The sequence below is a fragment of the Puntigrus tetrazona genome, chromosome 13 (assembly GCF_018831695.1).
Source record: "Puntigrus tetrazona isolate hp1 chromosome 13, ASM1883169v1, whole genome shotgun sequence".
NCBI classification, from domain to species: Eukaryota; Metazoa; Chordata; class Actinopteri; order Cypriniformes; family Cyprinidae; genus Puntigrus; species Puntigrus tetrazona.
The window spans coordinates 4669482-4689832 of NC_056711.1; the positions used below are offsets into that span (position 1 = coordinate 4669482).

General features: G+C 38.4%; 2 protein-coding genes across 12 annotated transcripts in view; both read right to left on the bottom strand.

The window, feature by feature from the left end:
• Nucleotides 1-2769, bottom strand: part of hells (helicase, lymphoid specific) — a 45863-nt gene extending 43094 nt beyond the window's left edge. The window contains exons 1-2 of the mRNA XM_043255633.1: nucleotides 2660-2769; nucleotides 2165-2253 (exon numbers count right to left, since the gene is read on the bottom strand). The gene's annotated coding sequence lies outside the window, so the exon portion shown is untranslated. The remainder of the gene's footprint in view (nucleotides 1-2164; nucleotides 2254-2659) is intronic.
• A 715-nt stretch (nucleotides 2770-3484) lies between these two features.
• On the bottom strand, nucleotides 3485-19687 carry LOC122356061 (cGMP-dependent protein kinase 2). 11 transcript variants are annotated; one of them, XR_006252266.1, is made up of 20 exons: nucleotides 19615-19687; nucleotides 17900-18430; nucleotides 16421-16587; nucleotides 16187-16300; nucleotides 15062-15167; nucleotides 14336-14399; nucleotides 14161-14238; nucleotides 13395-13489; nucleotides 12935-13003; nucleotides 12265-12363; nucleotides 12042-12192; nucleotides 11816-11955; nucleotides 9866-9955; nucleotides 9590-9731; nucleotides 8098-8261; nucleotides 7369-7491; nucleotides 6507-6568; nucleotides 5739-5786; nucleotides 4167-4233; nucleotides 3485-4084 (listed from the first exon to the last, which is right to left on the bottom strand). XR_006252266.1 is itself a non-coding variant. In XM_043254508.1 (19 exons), exons 2-18 carry the CDS (start codon nucleotides 18385-18387, stop codon nucleotides 4202-4204), a joined length of 2184 nt encoding a protein of 727 aa, XP_043110443.1. In that variant the 5' UTR covers nucleotides 18388-18430; nucleotides 19615-19687; the 3' UTR covers nucleotides 3485-4084; nucleotides 4167-4201. The 11 variants fall into 11 exon arrangements, 6 of the variants coding, with proteins under 6 accessions (XP_043110443.1, XP_043110444.1, XP_043110448.1 ...); XR_006252267.1 differs by lacking the exon at nucleotides 5739-5786 and having other exon boundaries at nucleotides 7369-7477; XR_006252269.1 differs by having other exon boundaries at nucleotides 3485-4233; nucleotides 7369-7477.
• Nucleotides 19688-20351: the final 664 nt, after the last annotated feature.

A 20351-nucleotide genomic window follows, 5' to 3' on the forward strand; every position in this document is an offset into this window, starting at 1 on the left:
TGGGGTTACTGGGAGTTGACAGAATGACAGCAAATATAAGCATTGCTCTCAGCGTGAAGTATCTCGGGTTTCTCTCACTTAACACGGAGCTCAAGAAGTTGCTGCACAAACAGAACAGCTTTAAATAAATGGTTTAAATGCGACAGTAAACCACACATGTACAGCAAACAATAAATGTAAATTTATAGCGTATGTGGGACTAGGGTCATAGGCTCTATAAGTGTGCTCCGAACTCATAAAAGGTATAATAAAAGCTAAACGCTTGGGAGTTGAGATGTTTTTCCTCTTGCCAAACTGAGCACGGCTGATATTAGTGCCTCCCTCTGGTGATGAATGAGTAAGGCTATTTCACTAATTCCACACCTATTTCATAAAGGGATAGGAGCTTTCATAAATAATATCTTCATTTGTACGAAGATTGATTTTTTTGGGTGAACTATCCAACCAAGAACACAGTGCAATAACAACAGGACGATAGCACATTGAATTATGGACAGAAGTACAGCAAAAATAAGTCAACCGACGTGCTGGGAAGTCTATAGAGCATTGTATGAGAGCCGAGCGGCCGGAGGTCTCGTAAAAATTAAATACTGGAGAAATATGAAGTCGTGTTGTACCCTCAGAGGTTCAGGAGGGCCGGGGTAGCTGCACACATTCCAGCAGCTCCAACACAATGGAGACATAAAACATGTCACACAGGCCCACCCTGTGCACCTACAGAGACCTCAGGCCAGAAACAGAGCAATGACGCTGTGAAATATAGAGCGGGATGTGTGCCAGGGAATGATGATTTACAGCAACACACACTTGAGCTCCAGTGAGGCAACACCAGCGTAGTGTTTGTTCATTTACGTATGTGCGTGCATTTCTTATATACAGTGCGCACTGCAAATATTTAATGTTATATGCAATATGTTAAATAACACATCAAAGTACAAGTAGTTTTTAAAAACATGACCAACATTGACAAAAAAAAAATCAGGACAAAAAACAATGGATTTAAACATAAACCCTTTTAATTGACAAAGTGCACTTTTAAAAAGCGTTAAGAAACATGGTCACGGAAGTCAACTTTAAGTACTTCAAAGGTAAGTCCAAAACAGTTCGAACACGTTTGTATTTTTGATGTGAGATAACTACAGGGGATGGACTTTTTATGTCATGAATTGATTGGTTTATAGTTAAAATGCCTTAATGATGAACTTGTTTGTTACAAACTTGCAGCTTTTTGATTCACAAGTCATTCGTTGCTGGACTGGATTACTTGTGGATTATTGTGATGTTTTTATCATCTGTTTTCTGACGGCACCCATCCACTGCAGAGAGGATGCATTGGTGAACAAGTGATGCAATGTTTTTATTTATACCTGTGAATATAGACACTTATTATTGGTGTACTGTAGTGATGAAGGACAAGCCAAAAACACAGTCTGTAGAGTGTTTTGTAAATCTGTTTTTGTATCTCGTGTGTGTTCTTGGCAGTTTAAAGCAGCTTATAATGGGTCCCACCGATTTGTGATGCTCTCTGCCCTATTATCACAGACACAGACCTGAGTGAGAAGCAGCAGGCCATTACTGTTATGAGTGTTGTGTTTTGGTATGAACCAGCGAACATAAGAGTCTCCGCAGACTCCATCCGTGGTTAAATTCCAGAAAAAAAATCTACATTTTCCAAATGGCCTTTCTTAAAAAGCTTGGACCTCTCTAAGGGTAATGTTTAAGAAGCTGAATCAAATTGAATCAAAATCCATTCTGGGAAAGGGAGAAACTAATTTGCATTTAAAGAGACATGCACGAAAACAGCGCGTTTATCTTTCCACTCAAAACAGGCAGTTTCAAAATTATATAATAAGTGATCTGTGGGGTTTTTGGAGCTGAACCTTCACATACACAAATGTCATAATGTATTTTATAATTTCCAGATTTAGATTTAGAAATGTCGAGATGATAAAATGACGTAAAACACTACACTCCTCTTAGTGTGTCGAAGGAGCTGGATGTTTGCCGTTCATCAAGCTTATTTTTCATATCTGTCCTGAGAATCATTTCCTTCCGTGCAGGAGATCGTGAGCAGGACTGACTCATACTGTGATTAATACACTACTGATTGGCAAGAATGGAAGAAAGAGGACATACTTGATGCATCGCTATGATAACAGCTCACCCCTGCCTCTTGGCATTTCCTCAAGGATGGCTGGCCAGTTGGATGAGTCCTCCGCAAATGTCACACGCATCTCCCACTTCAGGCCATCACTGTCCTGGCACACACACACACACACACACACACACACACACACACACACACACACACACACACACATTGACTGAGAACAGGCAGCAGGCTGCCTTGGCATTTGATAGAAGGGTTTTTCTCTCAGTCAGTCACACAGAGAATGACTTTAACGGAGTAAAACAGGTAATAGGTCGGTTATACGACACATTGTCTGCATAAACGTTATTCATTAAGAAAATAATAATAATATATATATAAATAATAATATTTATATAAATATATATATATATATATATATATATATATATATAATAATACGTACGTTATCAAACACATTGTCATTGAAAGGTTAGCTTGGGTTTTCAAACATAAATCCCCAAGATATTTCAATATTTCAAAACCGGCCTAAATGATTTGTTCACCGACCTTGAATTTTGAAGCTCTGCTCATACTGACTCGTTGCGGTTGTCAACAGTTTCTCTTCTTTCTTTTTTTTTCTTTTGCGTCCCGGTTTAGAAACAAACCTGCACAAACACATGACCGTCTTCCTCTGTGGGAGCCCGTCGGGACGCGCGTTCACGCGCTCCCGCTCTCTGTCGCCCCCCTCTGGTCGCGTGACTTTACGGATTCCTCTCAAACAAATCAGCCTCGTTTTGCACGCGCCGAAAATATTTTGACAACGCAGCAAGTTTTTATTACAACCCGCCGACGTTCACCACGCGCTAATTAAACGAGCTTTGAGCAAATGTAGGGCTTTCCTTTCCCTTCTTAATGAAAAAAAAAAAAAAGCATAATACGTTATTACCTGGATGAATTACAATAATATAATGCCCTTAACGTGATTTTTAAGTAATGTCATAATACAAGCAATCTTTCATTTTTACATATGATTTTTTTGTCGTTGTTATATTTGATCCGGTCACATTAATCCTTTTAACTGAATGAACAAATATTGTAGAGTGTTTTCCTGAGCCCCGCTTTTGAGATGAAGCTCCCCATAAAACGTGTGTGTTTGCTGAGGACATGCTCATAAACAAATTATCAGTGAATCCTTCATCTGCGCGAGCTTTATTAACGCTAATTATTTCGCGAGCTGCTCAGAAACGTGCCTCCTGCGCCTGTGATGGCAGACTGTCCCCAGCAGAGGACCCTGTCGTTTCAGTTTATCTCAGGATCTGGCATGAAGTCTTAAACAAATTGACTGTAAAAATGAGAAAACTGAAAAAAAAAAAAAAAAAAAGATTACACGCATATGTTCATTAAATGTTATTAAATTCGCGTTATGAACAATAATTTCAACATCGGCTTTGTTTATTGTTTGATTTTTTTTTTATCCATATTTTTTATTGGCATTTTTATTGACTTGAAATCATATTTTCGGCCAATATCCGATTCTTAAGCAAATGAAAAAGACCGAAAAGGCCGATTACGTAACGATATAAGCGTCAGTATTGAGTTAACACAAAACACTTAGAGGGTATAAAAGCTGAGAAAATGTAAAAATGAACGCGATTCATCCACATTAAAGACGTGCTTAAGATTCAATAGACGGATTTAAGGCATCAGTGATTTATTGATCCACTTATAATGAAAAATCACTGAAATAACCATCCGACTTTGTCTTCTTTAACTTAAAAGCGTGGCGATTCCTGTCCATCCGAACAAGTCAGTCAGTGGCACAGTGCTTCAGAAAGCACACTGAGGTAATGCTGAGACGTCTCCTCCAGACGCTGCCGCTTTATATCGGCTCTTCTTTCAGAAATCTTTATCCCAGCCGGAGAATTCATCTGGGGGTTCTTCAAGCTCAGGGGGGAACATGTCGAAGTGACTGTGATCCAGGGGTCCCGCGAGCTGCAAAAACGAACAGAGGAGAATAGCGCAGCTGTAGGAGAGCAACGCGAGGCGTGTAAGAGCTGCTGAGTTGATGCTTCACCTCTCTCCTCAGAGGAGACGACAGCCTGCGCCGCCTCAGTCCTTCCCAGTTAAAGCCTTGAAACCACCTGCAGACAAAACAAAGTAAACCTCCACAGCAGAGCGATTCACGGCTTCAGCCTCCTCCATCTCTATCCTTCCAGCGAGGACATGTTTTAAAGGGTCGTATAGCACATCCTCCCCTTTTATTGTCAGAAAGCGTTGCATGCGTTTTTATGTTTTTATGCTCACGTATGTAAGACACAAATATAAGCGCTCTCCTCACATGTGAAATGAGAGCTTATTCACCAGCAGAGGGCTTAGCCATTTTTCAACTAGTCTTTAATAATATCCTCTTTGCAAAAGTACAAACGGAGAAGATTTTTGTGGACTGGGGAGACAGTTTATGTTTTCATGGACAGAGTTATTTTAGTTTGAGAGGGCTTGCCTGCGCTCGAGAAGGCCCATGGAGCTCAGATTTTAAGTGTTCAAAACCTAAGCTGATTTTTTTCAGATCCCAGATTCCTCCAGGGCCTTCGCACCACCGTCCCCGTCCAAGAGGGAAGCACCCAGCCGGGCAGGAGTCCCTCGGAGCCCCCGGCCCCTGGAGCTCAGCTCTTAAGAGCTCAAAACCTCGATATCTGGAATCATGATAAGATTTGTATTTTTTTTGTCTCTAATGCTCATCAGCGATGCACTTACTTGATAAAAAATACAGCGAAAGCAGTAATATTGTCAAATGTTATTACAATTTGAAAAAACTGTTATCTTTATGAACATATTTTAAAATGAAAGTGTCACATGACCCTTCAGAATTCATTATAACATGCTGATCACCCCCCATGTCCTACTATTACCAATACTGAAAACAGCAGTGCTGTCTAATGTTTCTGATCAAATCAGACATATTATTTTTTTAATTATAGTAATCTCTGTATTTAAATACGTCCGCTGTCGCTTTTGATCGATTCCGTGCAACCTCCGTGACGTAAAGCATTAATATAATAAAAAATCCAACCCCCAAACATACGATAGTGTACATCTCGGATCTCACTCATCTGACGACACATTGTTACCTGGACATGCATATTCATGCCCGTATCAAGAGCTTGCGCCTTCGTTTGCATAATGCTCTGAACATAATTTGGCGACATAATACAAATGATGTTGAGCTCTTGTGCGCTTTGTGTGCATGTTACCTAAATCACTCAGCCTGCGTGATAAGGACGCTCAAGCATAATGAGTATAAAAACAACGGCGTCTAGCGAAACACAGAACGCTAGTAAAGTAATAAGCGTGATAACTCCCAGCTGATTGTCATCTGAACGCTGGGCATCATCAGCGCACACGCATGTTAGGCTCTGTCGGTCCCGTGGCTGTTAAAGGACGGGCCCAGCGCTTCATCTCGCTGTCTGCGGCTTCACTGCTCTGTGGAAGATGGCAGCAGCTGCGCCTCTCGTTTTGGCCACTAATTACTCCCCCTGTGAATGAGGGGAGGCTGATCTGGCGGGCTGGCTCAGCTACCCATTGTGCTGTGACATACAAAGGAGGGGACAGACAGGCCTGCAGCAAAACAGACTCAACAATACACTACCTGTGGCCAGACACATGGATCAGCGCTTCAGTGTACTCCCAGGTGCGGCTAATGTTCATTAATGCACATAAAGGAAACACTTACATGAGAATATGACAGTGTATGGTTAACAAGACTTATAGCATTTTGCTAAGGAGTTATAACACTAAACCTGATGTCAGAAATAGTATATATATATGTGTGTGTGTGTGTGTGTGTGGACGTCACTAATTAATAGTGATTAATTGCATCCAAAATAGGTTTTTGTTTACATTATATGTGTGCGTATATTTATTATGTATGTATAAAGAAACACACACAGCATATATTTAGAAAATATGTTCTTGCATTTACATTTATATATTCATATAAATTATATCATACATAAATATATTGAATATATAAACATTACACATTTTCTAAAATAAATATGCATGTGTGTGTGTGTGTATACATACATAGTAAACACACACATATATTATTTACACACACATATATATATACACACATATATAACAAAACAATAAATCGTAATGAATAATTTGACAGCACTAATAAATAATAATAATAATAATAATATTTAAACTATTATTTACATTATGCAGTCACTTTAGAAATATAATGTGTACTTAAGTATATAATATAATGTGTACTTAAGTATATTAATCTTCAATTAAGAGAGAGGTGTCTGTAATAAGTATAAAATTATGAATACATTATTTATTATCTGTACATTAGTATTATATTAATAATGTCATAAGAAGAATTAATTCATATTTGTTGACCTACTTGTGTTTTTGATGTCAATGATTCCATTCTTTTTATTCCCGAGTCGTTCCGCTGGATTGAGCCTGGAGACAGTGAGGAAGATGAGGAAGAATATGACCAGGCCAAGCCAGTGAAAAAGTCTTATCAATAAATGCATAGGTAGACATGTACAGGTACACATGGAACGAGAGAGGCCGAGCTATATAGGCAGCACACCACAAACAAGTACACTGTTTAAAATACATTATCTTTAGGCAAAATCCTAAGGGAACATGATATGTGTCCTCTAAACCGATGTGTAATAGAAATACCTTTGTTAAAATGTGCTTAATTATATTGAAAGTGCACTTGTAGTTTACTTCAAATCTTAAAAGTAAAATAAAATAATTGCATTTGCAGATATACAGTAGTCAACATTTGAAGTGCATCATAACCTTTCATCAAAGTTATCCTAAAAACAAAAACAATACCCATTCTTGTTTTAGGACAGCTTGATGAACTTTTAGGATCCACCTTAAATGCTGACTACTATATTAATTAAATAAAAGCCCTGTTAAATTGTTCATGATTGTTTGTTGATGACATTCATGACACACTTAAGTATACTTGTAAGCAAAAGTGTACTTCATTAAAAACATGCAACTATTTCTTAAAAAAAAAAGATATTCGGTTCACATTAAAGTAAAAATTTTTTTTTACTTTTTTTATCCTACCTTATATGTTGAAAAGACTAAAATGAATTAAAAATGGATTATCTGTGTCATGTTTTTATGATCATTTTATGCTTAATTTAGTGTTTTTTAAACTGTTTTATTGTTATTGTTTAACTGCTGTATATTTGTGATGAATCAAAAAAATAGGTCCCAGAATATGAGAAACGTACTTGCAAAGTCTGCGTATGAGATCCTCCGGCCGCTTGCTGATCCTCTTGGGAAAGTCCACCTTCTCTATTCCGTGAAGGACCATAGTGTAGATCCTGATCGGATCGGAGCCTGCGAATGGAGGGCTGACAGTCGCGTGGGGCGTTACGCTTCAAACACCAACAATTTATTTCCAAAATGAAACCATACAACAGACACAGAAACCATACAACAAACACCTAAAAATGTATATTTCAATCTGAACTGGAGTTACTAAAACAATTACAGTAATGCAATAATAAAAACATACAGGAATGCAGTAAATGAGACTGAAGAGATGGCATTGCTTCACTATTTAGTCCCATCCGCAACAATATGTTTCTGTGGCGATGCTGTCTGAAGCTTGAGGCCGTGAGAGCCATGACTGCTAAACTCACACTAGAGGAGCGTTTGCTCTGGTCGAGAGGTCTGGATGCTGAACGCGGTGCAGAGAGTTTTGGCAGAGGCACAGGGAAGGCCATGCCAAGTCATGTCTGGGAAATCTGTGCTCTTTAAAGGTGAAGTGTGTAATTTCTAGCGGCATCAAACGGACCTGCAAAACTGGCTTCCAAACGCTTGTCATTGCTTGTGTAAATGCTAAGTCTTTCACAAACCAGGCATAAGCTGAAACTGGATTTGCTTTAGAAGTCTTTCCTTTGTCTGGGAACCCAACGTGCAAATGTGGACCTGTATGAAACAGAAGCGTGGCTCACCTGCCAATCAGGAGCTCAAAGATGAGGATGCCCAAGGACCAGCAGTCCGCTCCAAAGTCATGACCCTTATTCATGATGACCTCAGGAGCCACATATTCAGGAGTGCCACAGAACGTCCAAGTCTTCTTACCCAGTCCAATCTTTTTGGCAAAGCCAAAATCAGTCTGGAAAAATTAAAATAATACAATATTAATAAGGATGCTCAGTGGAAGACTGGAAGTGGCTAAATCTCAGAATCCATGCAGTGAGGTCCCTGGTAAAATTATACTATTTTGTATATTCTTTTCAGGTTAATAGCCAATTATTGCATCATATCTGCATGAGAAGTTTATTTAAAAGTTTGGATGATCTCTAGCATGATTTGAGAATGATCCAATGAGCATCTTGTCCTTCAATAAAACCGACCGTCTGTGCAAAGAGTCACATGATCAAATTAGCTTAAATAATATACTCTTAATCAGGGGGAACCAGTAAGTTTTAAAATTATTTAAATACAGTAACACAATCTTAAATAACGAATAAAACTAAATATACTGATGTACATCATTAAACCTACATCATATTGGTGGGTTTATTACAAAACAGGGGTATTTTTAAAACATATAGTTTATCCAAAATTTAAATTAAAGCATATTAATGATGGATTTGTTTATTACAAATTATGTTTTTTTATCAACTGTTTTTTTTTTTATCAAATTCCGACGGCACCCATTCACTGACTGCAGAGGATCCGTTAGTTCTCAAAGCAAATCATAAGCAAACAAAATCATCTACATCTCGGATGTCCACAGGATAAGTGCATTTTCATTTTGGATAAACTATTTCTTAATTTTACTATTATTAAGTAGCACAAATAGGCCTTACATAGTCAAAACAGGCTTATAAATAGTGAAAATCTGAAATAACTCTTTGCTCTAACATTTATTTCTACATTAAAATGCAATCCTTCAGTAAGGCTAAAATGTTACAGTACGTGAAGTTTCCTGGTACATGCATGCTAAATATCTTGTACCTACATATTTACCACCAAGTACAGTATGTGTTGTTTATTACCATATAATACCACATTTTCCTGTGGGTGTAACACATTTACCACGTGCATATTAGTATTACTTATTAGTTACCATATACAGATATTATAAGGACGTGCCTGTTTGTATCCACTTAAGTAAGTGCTACATATTTAGCATGTAGTTACCATGTAAGGGCACTACCTGTAAGCGACCGTTCTTAAACGCACCTGTCTGTATGTAGGCGAATATACTGTTAGTTGTTAGTACAACTGTGCTTCTTATTTGTTACCACATACATGCACTTCAGGAAAGTATCACTCATTTGCCTGTGAATGAAATATATTTATCATGTATGTACCAGGAAAGTACAAGCACTGTAAAATAAAGCGTTATCGAAACCCGAACGATTTTTTAAATTGGGCCTCAGACGTTTGGACCTTTTACCATGGTATGTAGTGGTATATGTAAAGTAAAATGACCATTTTGACATAGCCTTCCCCATCCAGAAGAAGATTCTCCGGCTTTAGGTCTCGGTACACGATGCCTTTGCAGTGCAGGTAGTCGAAAGCTTCCAGCACGCATCCGGTACAGAAGCGGGCAGTGGGCTCATCGAAACAACTCCTATATGAAACCAAAACATCACAACATCCTACCTCTGTCACAGTCGAGATGCTATACATCGTTCAGCCGTAACCATTGAGCGTGATTGTCAAAGACAGGGAGCTGAAGTATGTGCCAAAACAACCTACACTCACATGTCCCTCAACACGCTCCACAGCTCTCCTCCCAGGCAAACCTCAAGCAGCATGTAAACATACTTATCATCCCGAAACGTGCGGAACAACCTGAAACACACAAGGACAGCCCGACACACTCCATTACTTGCATTCTGTGAAACACAGCGTCTCCTTAGCATTTCTCAATACCTGCTTTTATGGAGAGCTAGACTCGCATGTAAAGCCGTGATAGCTTTTCGTCCACAAATGCCAGAGAGGCAATAAAATGAGCCAGAGCACACACCGAGACAGGAATATGAGCACGGATTGCAATTCCCCCGGGGAGCTTCCTAGCAACATGCAAAGCAGAAGGCCCTTCTGTGATACAGATGAAGACCACCGTGACAGATGTCAAGCTCTGGAGACTCAGTCCTTTGTGGATTTCTCGCACGAGTCTGAAGTTATTAAAGTCTGTGGGAATGGTGCAGAAACTACAGGGTAAGATTGCTGAGTCTGAACGCCGCCAGTGTGAATGAACAACAAATTTCACTTTCAGTGTGGACATTTAAACGGTCAGATTTAATGCTCCAATACCGTGTCAAAAGGAAAAGCACAATTCTTTTAAAAATCGAGTTCTGAAAAGTCACGTTTTCAACAAAAGTTTCTTTCACTGGGTCTAAAATGGTCATGTGGTGTAATGTTATCATGAATATCATGAATAATCATTTCAGAAATATTATTGTATTATTTTTATTATTATTATTTCTGGATCATTAGGCTTAAATTCTACCATATCTACAAGCTGAACTACACTTGAATAATATTAAAGTTTAATGCTAAACTACTATATAAGAATTTCATTCTTTTAATTAGGAAATAAGAAAACAGCGTGTATACAGTGTTGGGAAGGTTACTTTACTTTAAGTCACCCTACATATAAAAGTTAAATGACTTTTCTAATCTTAAATTTATATTTTAATAATCATTAATAATCATTTGAATACATTTAAAACTATGGTAGGGTTAACCGTATAGCAGTGCTCAACACTGATTACCGTCAGACTTTCAAAATCTTTCTTTACCTGAATTAAGATGATAACAAATTGAATTTAAAGCACAGCCAGCACAAAATCACACCTCTTTGAGATCAGTCTGAGGTTAAACACATGTTTAAAATCCGAACAAGATATAGTTTAATATTTGCATATCTATGACAGGAAACACTGGTATCTAACAATGTCTTGACAATTACTCCCCAACACTGTGCATTTAAGTAATTTATATATGAACTGCATGTTTTATGTATTTTTGAAGAAATTAATCAATCTAGACAAAAATTCACATAATGTCATTGACCCCTGTACACTGTAAAAAACAAAAGGAGACCTCCCAATTCAAGATTTGACTTGTTGCATTTATATTTTTTTCCATTGGTCCAATTGAATTTAGTTTTTTAACTGTGGCAACAGTTGTCCCAACAGAAATTCAATTGGGCCAATAGAAAAAAGTAGATGCGAGTTAATAGAAAATTTTGGAGTTGGGCCATTTTTTTTCGCGGTGTATGAACAAATAATCAGAATCAGGCCCGTTTTCTGTGTACAGTTTTGATGGCTATAAATAGGGTCTGTAGTCATAGGGGCATTGACTAAAGTCATATCGAAGTTCTCAGCTTCACAAAACACCGGAAAATCTTATCATAATTGACACAACGTTATCTAATAAACAAGTCTAATCAAAGCACAAGTTCATTCATCAGACCCTAATTAACCAACCAGTCTGTTTACCTATAGTTCTTCCATCGGCCCTGTGGTCTGGCTATAGACTTACATTCAGTCCATTATATTAATTAACAAATTAATTCAATCAGAGGCCTTCAGGGGGAACGTGACATTATTGTGGGGCCCAAATTTAAATACATTTATCACTGTGTGTTTGCATTCTCTTATTAATGTATGTCAATGTGAGGCATGGCACGCTCATTAGACTGACCTGACAACAAAGTTTGAATTGGTCTGTTGGAGGATGTCCTTTTCCGAATAGATGTGCTCCTGCTGCCTGGTGTCCACAATGTGCTTTTTCTTAATACACTTTAAAGCGAACGCTGCATCTTCTGATTTTTTAAGCTTGACCTAGGACAGAAAACGCACGTGATTAACAATATAAAACATACTTGTACAATGAACAGGGTTTTGTGCGTTGAGAAATGACATCTAACCAGCTCCACTCGTCCGAAGCCTCCCATGCCTAGCGTGGCCACTACTTGCAGTTCTTTCAGGAAGGATTTACTGGACAAAGCCACGGCCTTCTCCTTCAGCCTCCGGAGCTCCGTTGCTTCTGGAGAGCGCTCGTGAAGGGGCGACTGAGGCCTGTAGGGAAACGATTAAGTGACTGTCACGTACAGGACTGGGGTAGTTGTGCTGGTTTAGCTGTGTTCTTACGCTGCGTTCCTCCTCTCGTCGCTCAGAGAGAGCTGCTCCACGTACTCCCTCAGATACGCCTGCAGCTCCTCGTACGTCCCCACCATCTGATTAAAGTTACTGGGGAAGAACAGAAGACGTTTTAAGTTGCTTGCCATTTCTTCTGAATTATTTGTGAAATTTACTAGCAATTCCTGAATACCATCCTTTCATTATATGTTGTATACTGTATATTAAATGTTACAGTGGTCTCTCTCTCTCTCTCTCTCTCTCTCTATATATATATATATATATATATATATATATATATATATATATAATAATATACCGTATCTGTCAAATTTTTAGTTTCAAATTTTGTAATGCCAAAAATCATTAGGATAATAAGAAAAGATCATTCTATATGAAGATATTTAGCCAATTTCCTACCATATACATATCAAAACCTGATTTTTAAATAGTAATATGCAATGCTAAGAACCTTATACGGACAAATTTAAATATTTCCCTCATATTACAGATTTTCAAATAGTGTCTCAGTCAAACATCGTCCTATCCCAACGAACCGTACATCAACGAAAAGCTCATTTATTCAGCTTTCAGATACCAAACAATCGAACAGATATCAAATAGCAAACTGCCCTTACGACAGGTTTTGTCACAAACCTAGATGTTAAAAAGCGACACTTACTCTCTATCCACCACCAAGCACTGCGTGTCATTTTCCTTTGCAATGATATTAGCTGAGCGGACATCCTCGCTGAAATAGAATTATAAGAAATATGTAATGATGTTGTGCCACTTTGGAGATACACTGAAAACATCCTGAAAAACATCCTCATTTGCTCCTTCCTCATCGAGAGCCCTTCATCTGAGCTTTAAGCGAATGTAAATCATTATTACAAATTAGCGAATATGACAAGTGGCTCTCCTGCGTCTGAGTGCGTGAGCGCCTCTGCGGTTATTTCAGCACTGAGTGTGCTCTTCAGCAACGCTACAGCGAGAACGAACATCTTTTCAGATGACTGACATTCCACCTCCCACACCCACGCCTACAAACACGCAATTCATCTTTTTCCTGGCCTACAGGAAGTCCACCATCACAAAGGAGTCATTCTTGATCGCGTTCACTATTGTTAGAAGCTCCGAACCTTATGAGAGCCTTTTCCCCGAAGTAATCACCCACACCAAGAGTCTTAATCTCCTGTGGTTCGGAAAAGCCTTCTGTGGTCTGTGTTACAAACACCTGCGGGAAAAAACACACACAAATGAAAGCAGCAGTTTATCGGTGAAGCATGGCATCTGAGTGGGACTCTTATCAAATTAACATCAATCTCGGCTCTATTACAGCTCTATGGGCTGTGTGTCCGCTCACTCCTACAGAAATATTCATGTAGGCAAAGCAGACCGCATTTTGAACATAAATGGCGCAAAAATATTAAAAAAATCACATATAAATGTAGGGTACAGCTGGGCTCATCAGCTGGAGCAACTGATACTATTCTTGATACAATCACGGAAAGCAATGCAAAGTTGATTCTGAGCGAATTTTATGTAATATCTAGCATTTAGAAAAATATTATAGATTTAAGCGGCAAACAACAAACTATACAATATACAGAACACAATTGTTTCTTTCAAGAAAATTAAATCAACTGCAGAAAACTAAATTGTCTTATCAAAATAAAGAGAACAATTGTTGCAAACAAGCATTAACTTGCAAAATCTAAAGTATTAAAGTCTATCACAATCTTTCTGATCATTTTTGTCTTACTCGAGCATTCCATTAGGCAAATATTTTGATAACCACTTAAAATGAAGAAAGTTATCAACATAACTTCAAAAATGACAAATCTATATTATTGATAGCTGCTGTAAAAATGCGCCTTGTTGTTTTCTTAATGCAGTAATACACACCTCTCCTTTAGCTATGATGAAGAATGTGTTTCCTTCCTCGCCCTCACGAATGATGTACTCCCCTTTGTCAAAATATTCCTAGAAAAAGATTCAAACGTGAATACGATCTGGTTATATTTCGTGTTGTAAATAAATAAAACAGCACTGTAAACACAGTAAAATGCTGCAAACTTACAACTTCAAGACAGTCAATGATTTTGGCAAGTTTCTCCTCTGGCAAATCTTTCAATAGCGACACACTAAAGAACAATGCGACAAAGTTTAATTAGGTTATATAGCATGCAATCAAATACATAAAGACATGTTGACATGTGTATACAAATAAACACACTTAAAGGGCCAGTTCACCCCAAAATGACAATTCTGCAATTGATTACTCACCTTCATGTTGTTCCTAACCAATAAGACCTTTGTTCATTTTCTGAACACAAATTAAGATATTTTTAATGAAATCAGAGAAACATTTGACCTTCCACAGACAGCAATACAACTGAAATAATCCCAGCTTCAGAAACGTAGTAAAAAAACAGTCCATGTGACATCAGTGGCTCAACTTCAGTGTGAAGAGAATACTTATTTTTCTCTGGCTTTACCAAATATATATTTATTTGTAATTTATGTATTTGCGTTTGCAATTTATGTATTTAAAAATAGATGTATTTGTATTTTATTTGACGATGAACGAAGGTCTCATGGGTTTGGAAAGGCATGAGGGTGAGTGTTTTCATTTTGGAGTGAGCTAGCCCTTTAAGTGTGTACACATGTACACAAATCAACACCAATACTGTTTTAACAGTTATGTCACAACATGTGTGCTGTACTGATCCACAATCAGTCCACATCCTGTGTATTCGAGTGTGTGACTGATCAACACGCACAAACGTTAGCGACATGAAAGTACCTGCGCAGGAAGCTGAAGTACTCCTCGTGTCTGGCCTGAGTGGATCTCATCATGATGGTCTGGAACGTCTGCCGGTCCAGGGCCCAGATGTGGGACTGAGTCACAGCTAACCAAACACAATCACCATCAGTTCCACTGCACAAGTCTACGGCTGCGACAATAATACGATATCTACAATAAAAGCGTGTCAACAGTAAAAAGGTCCTGCTGGCTGCTTTCAAATGTAATGCTTTGGACTTGCAGTGCAGTAAGTGTAATGGAAAACACTGTTTTTAAAAAATGCACCCAACAGGTTTTCTTTAACAGAAACAAGATCAGCTGACTAAAAAAAAGCGATAAATGCAGATTTAATTATGGTTCATTCAGGATAAAGGGGCCATCTGTTTTCCTTTTATATGAATGGCAAAAATGTCCAGATGTTGCTGAAGTCACTATATTGCGATCTACAGCAGCACGTTATCCAGTGCCACAAACAGTCTACAAGACACATCCATATGATGTTTTAAATATTATAAGCTACACTTCGTTCATATTTAGCCTAGTTTTTAAAGTAGAGTTTTACCTAAACGATCGTTAAAATCAGAAAGTGAGATATTTTAAGTGCCTTTGCCCAGAGAGTGAATTAAACTGGTGTCCCGGTGATCACTGGATGCAGGATGCACGTCAGAAGATATCAGATAGGTTTGGAATGACTTGAAGATGAGTAAAAGGATGATAAAAGTGATCGCTATTATTGGTTTTTTTGAAAATGGTCTTTCATGCGGCGTGTAACACGGCTCTAAGCGAAGGAAGACATCCCGCAAAGTTTTAAATCTGAAAGTTCTCTCAAAAGAAAAAGTGTCGACTCTTTACAACAACGTGAAGCATTAGCACGCTGCCTGGACACTTGTGTTTTCGTTCACTAGCACCTCTTCCAAACTGGGAGTAAGTGCAGAGGCACAAGCGCTTTCTTCAGCCTCTTTGCAGCCATCAAACTTTTTAGTTTTTTGTTCTTAAAAATAACCAAGCAAGCCCAGCTCACTCGACAGAAAGCAATGCAAAAGCAGCATGAAGCAGAACCTTCCGTGTAAAGTAACGTTCCCCAACACTGAGCAGAGGAACACACACACACACACACACACACACCTTTGACCGTGGCTGTTCTTTTACAGTTATAGAGAATGGCCAGCTCTCCAAAAGCCGTCCCAGGCCGCATCTGACCCAGGAGCTTTCCATTTTGCATGACCTCTAATAAACCCTCTGGACACAGAGAATCAAACGGGCAGAACAGCAGACAAAATAGCAGACTTCATGTTACCACTGAAACATTTAGACATGTAAAAGCGTGAACACACGAGAAGCGGGTAACAATGAGTTTACCGGCGAGCACGTAGAGGTAGTTCCCCGGCTCTCCCTCCTGAATAACCAGCTGACCGGCGCTGTAGACTTTCTCGTACATGCAGTCCACCATCTCTCGAGTGTGCTGAGGCTCCAGCTTCTTCAGAAAATCATTGTTCATGATGGCTTCATTGATCAGTTTCTTAGTGCTGCGGGAAGAAAGTTTGGAGAACGCAAAACAAGAACTGGAGCACATGTGGTTTCCTGAAATCTGGATATCATATGTGAATATAAATGCTTGTTTGGTCGCTATTTATAAACGTTTTGCTGGAATAAGGTGTTTGCGCATCTGAGTTTACTTTTAAAATCTCCTTTTATAAGACACAAAGACGCACTTTAATTAGACGAGGTTTTCTTCGAGGCATGGTTCATCAGCGCTGAGTGAAGTGGAGGCGGTGAATAATAAACGGTGCTCCTGTCACAACACTTCAGACTGCCTTTAATACACTGCTGAATTAAAGATACCAAACCTTCTTACGCTATACCCTTCAAAGCAGTTAATATACCAAATAAAACAAACGGATCATTTAAAAATGGATTTCACTACTTAATCAAGCTACGTAAAGCAAAAGTAACCATAGCTTTCAAGCTAGTGTTCGTTAATGTTAGCATCTACTAATGCCTTATTGAAATAAAAAGTTGTGCTTGTTAACATTAGTTTAATGCAGTGTGAGCGATGAACGGCCGCATTGTCACGAACATTAACAAAGATGAATAAATACTATAATAAACCTAAAGTTCATTGTTAATTCATGTTAGTTAATACATTATTAATGGTAAATGTTAATATTGTAAAGTGCTACCAGTATTACCATTAGTTTTTGTCATATTTTGCCCTATTCATACAAAGCAATATTATGACTTGGAAAAAGCACAAGATCATATTGGCTACTTTTAAAATATTTTTTTCTTTCTTTTTTTGAGCAGTCACAATGAACCGAGTTTTAAATGACACGTGTAATGTATAATTGTATAAATGATGAATCTGAACTTTTGCTTCCTACGGCGTAACAAAGCATGCGTTTTTTTCATTCTTTCTTTTCGGTTGCTCTGAAAATCCTCACCGCTGACACGTTTACATCTGTTTTCTGCCTTACTGTACTCTGCTATACTCCAGCCGACTCTCATTATCACATCTGAAACAGGACAGTCTTGCCTCCGACCTAAAATGGATCTTATGAATGAATTAAAGCCGGAGATTTGCGGACTGCCGTCGAGAGCGTGTTTAATGAAAACGGTGATGATTCCTGTCCATGCATACAAATGGCCCACCCTTTGTGTTCTCTTGAGCCTCTCCATCCCCTCCGGAGAGTGTTATGGTAATCCAGGCTTTCATGCCTGCTCTGGGGCTGGAGAAACTACAAAGGCTTAGCTAAACCTTGCTCCCGTCTCCACCTTCCAGGAGAGTCAGTACTCCGCTGACTCCCTGATGAAAGAAACAATCAGCGCCGGCGCACTCACCCGGAGTCTTTGCGGATGCGCTGTCTCTCCGTGGAGACGTGATGGACCCTGTGGTCGTGGCAGAAGTGCCTCGATGTGGGTTCGGCTGAAACGCCCTCCTTGGCCTTAAGGCGTCGATGCACCTCCACAGCCACCCTGTGGAAGCGCGTGGAGCCCTGGTTGATGACGCTCAGCAGTCTGCGGCTGTGCCTCGGAGGCGCCGGCGGCGAGCGCCCGAGACTGTTATACCCGATGGCGTCCTGGAGCTTGTCGATCTGGCACACTTTTGCCTCCAGTTCCCTCTGAAGGCTTTGCAAGCGCTTCTCCTGAGCGCGGAGCTCCTGGTCCCTCCGCACCAGCTCCTCCTCCAGATGGGCGATCCTCATCTTCAGGGGCTCCACGGACTCCCAGACAGGGGCCTCTTTTATACCGGAGGCCAGGCAGGTCTCCTCCAGCCGAGGGGCTTTGATCGAACCGTTCCCCATGATCAGAGAGCGACTAGGAACCATAGAGAGGCCTTTGGGCTTTTAAATGTCCTTCACTGGTTGGCCACTGTAATCAGGAGTCAAACACAGATTTTCTGGATATCTGGACAATGTCAATTCTCATTATGACTCTACGTAATATTTAAGATATAATATATATTTAATTTATGTGTGTGTGTATATATATAAACACACATAATAGACACAGAACACAAACATATATTTTATTAAAAATAAAGAATTTATATATATATATATATATATATATATATATATATATATATATATATATATATTATACAATATATAACTTTTATTTTGTATGTGATTAATGTTATCAATCATTTGACACTAATACGTATATGTGAATATGATATATATATATATATATATATATATATATATATATATATATATATATATATATGACAGCACTAATATATATATATATATATAGTACTGTAAAATTCACATCATAACAGTGCATATTCCTATAATCACAAGTATTACATTAAACACTAGTAAACAAAGTTATAAATTCAATAATTACTACAATAGCATATTATTAATATATTATTTGCATTTAGCGACAGGTAGATATGTTCTTTTCAATGATGGTTTTACTCTTTTTACAACTTTTCATTAAAATTGTGCAGAATATACTCGTAACATAAACAATTTACACTTCTAAATAAACAAATAAAATAAACAGAATTTAATAAAAATGTTGATGAATGCTAACGCTGTGTTTGGGTGTGTACAGTACACACAGACACACTATTCGGCCAATAAACAAACAACTAGTTTTAAGACCTTAGGACCTAAAAAGATTCTTTAGACTGCGAGGGACCGCCGAATTTAGTTTTAGTAAATAAATGTTTATAATAATATAATTATTTTACAATTATAATTTTACATCGCTATTATTATCATCATATAGATAGAGTACACATAGTTTAATTTTATTTAATGTTAGTTAATAAATAAAAAATAATAAATATATTATCGACTGTGCTAGCGAATAAATACCTCTTTGACCTAAGCAAGAGCATATTCTCATTCAAAATGTGATTCGCCGAGACCTCGGGTATCAAACGTTGCTTTACCTGAATCAACTGTAGATTGTCAGTTACGACTGTGAACTCTACCGCCTCTCAAATTAAATCAAATGGCGTAAATTACCAGCAAATTTGACGTTAAGAGAAATAAAAGGCAGCAGACAGGCAAGAGGTGTATTCGCAGGCTACTTACCACCTGTCAGTGTGTTTGTTTGTGGATGATTGAGAAGCGCGCCGCTCCAGTCTCGAGCATCGAGCGGTCTGAGAGACTCACTGAAGAAGAGACAGAGATGCTGAGCGAACACTCAACCGTCCCTTCTAGCGACACCTAGCGGCCGCAGGGCAGTACTACACAGGACACATTTACTGAAAGCCATTATTTATTATTTATATATATATATATATATATATATATATATATATATATATATATATATATATATATATATATATATATATATATATAGGTCCTTTTAAAAAAAATTAGCCTATTGTGATAAAGTTCATTATTTTCTGTAATGTGCTGATAAACATTAGACTTTCATATATTTTAGATTCATTACACACAACTGAAGTAGTTCAAGCCTTTTATTGTTTTAATATTGATGATTCTGGCATACAGCTCATGAAAACTAGCATATTTCATCCGACCAATAAAAGAAAAGTGTTTTTAATACAAAAAAAAAAGTCAACCTTCAAATAATTATGTTCAGTTATGCACACAATACTTGTTCGGGAATCCTTTTGTAGAAATGACTGCTTCAATGCGGCGTGGCATGGAGGCGATCAGCCTGTGGCACTGCTGAGGTGTGATGGAGGCCCAGGATGCTTCGATAGCGGCCTTAAGCTCATCCAGAGTGTTGGGTCTTGCGTCTCTCACCTTTCTCTTCACAATATCCCACAGATTCTCTATGGGGTTCAGGTCAGGAG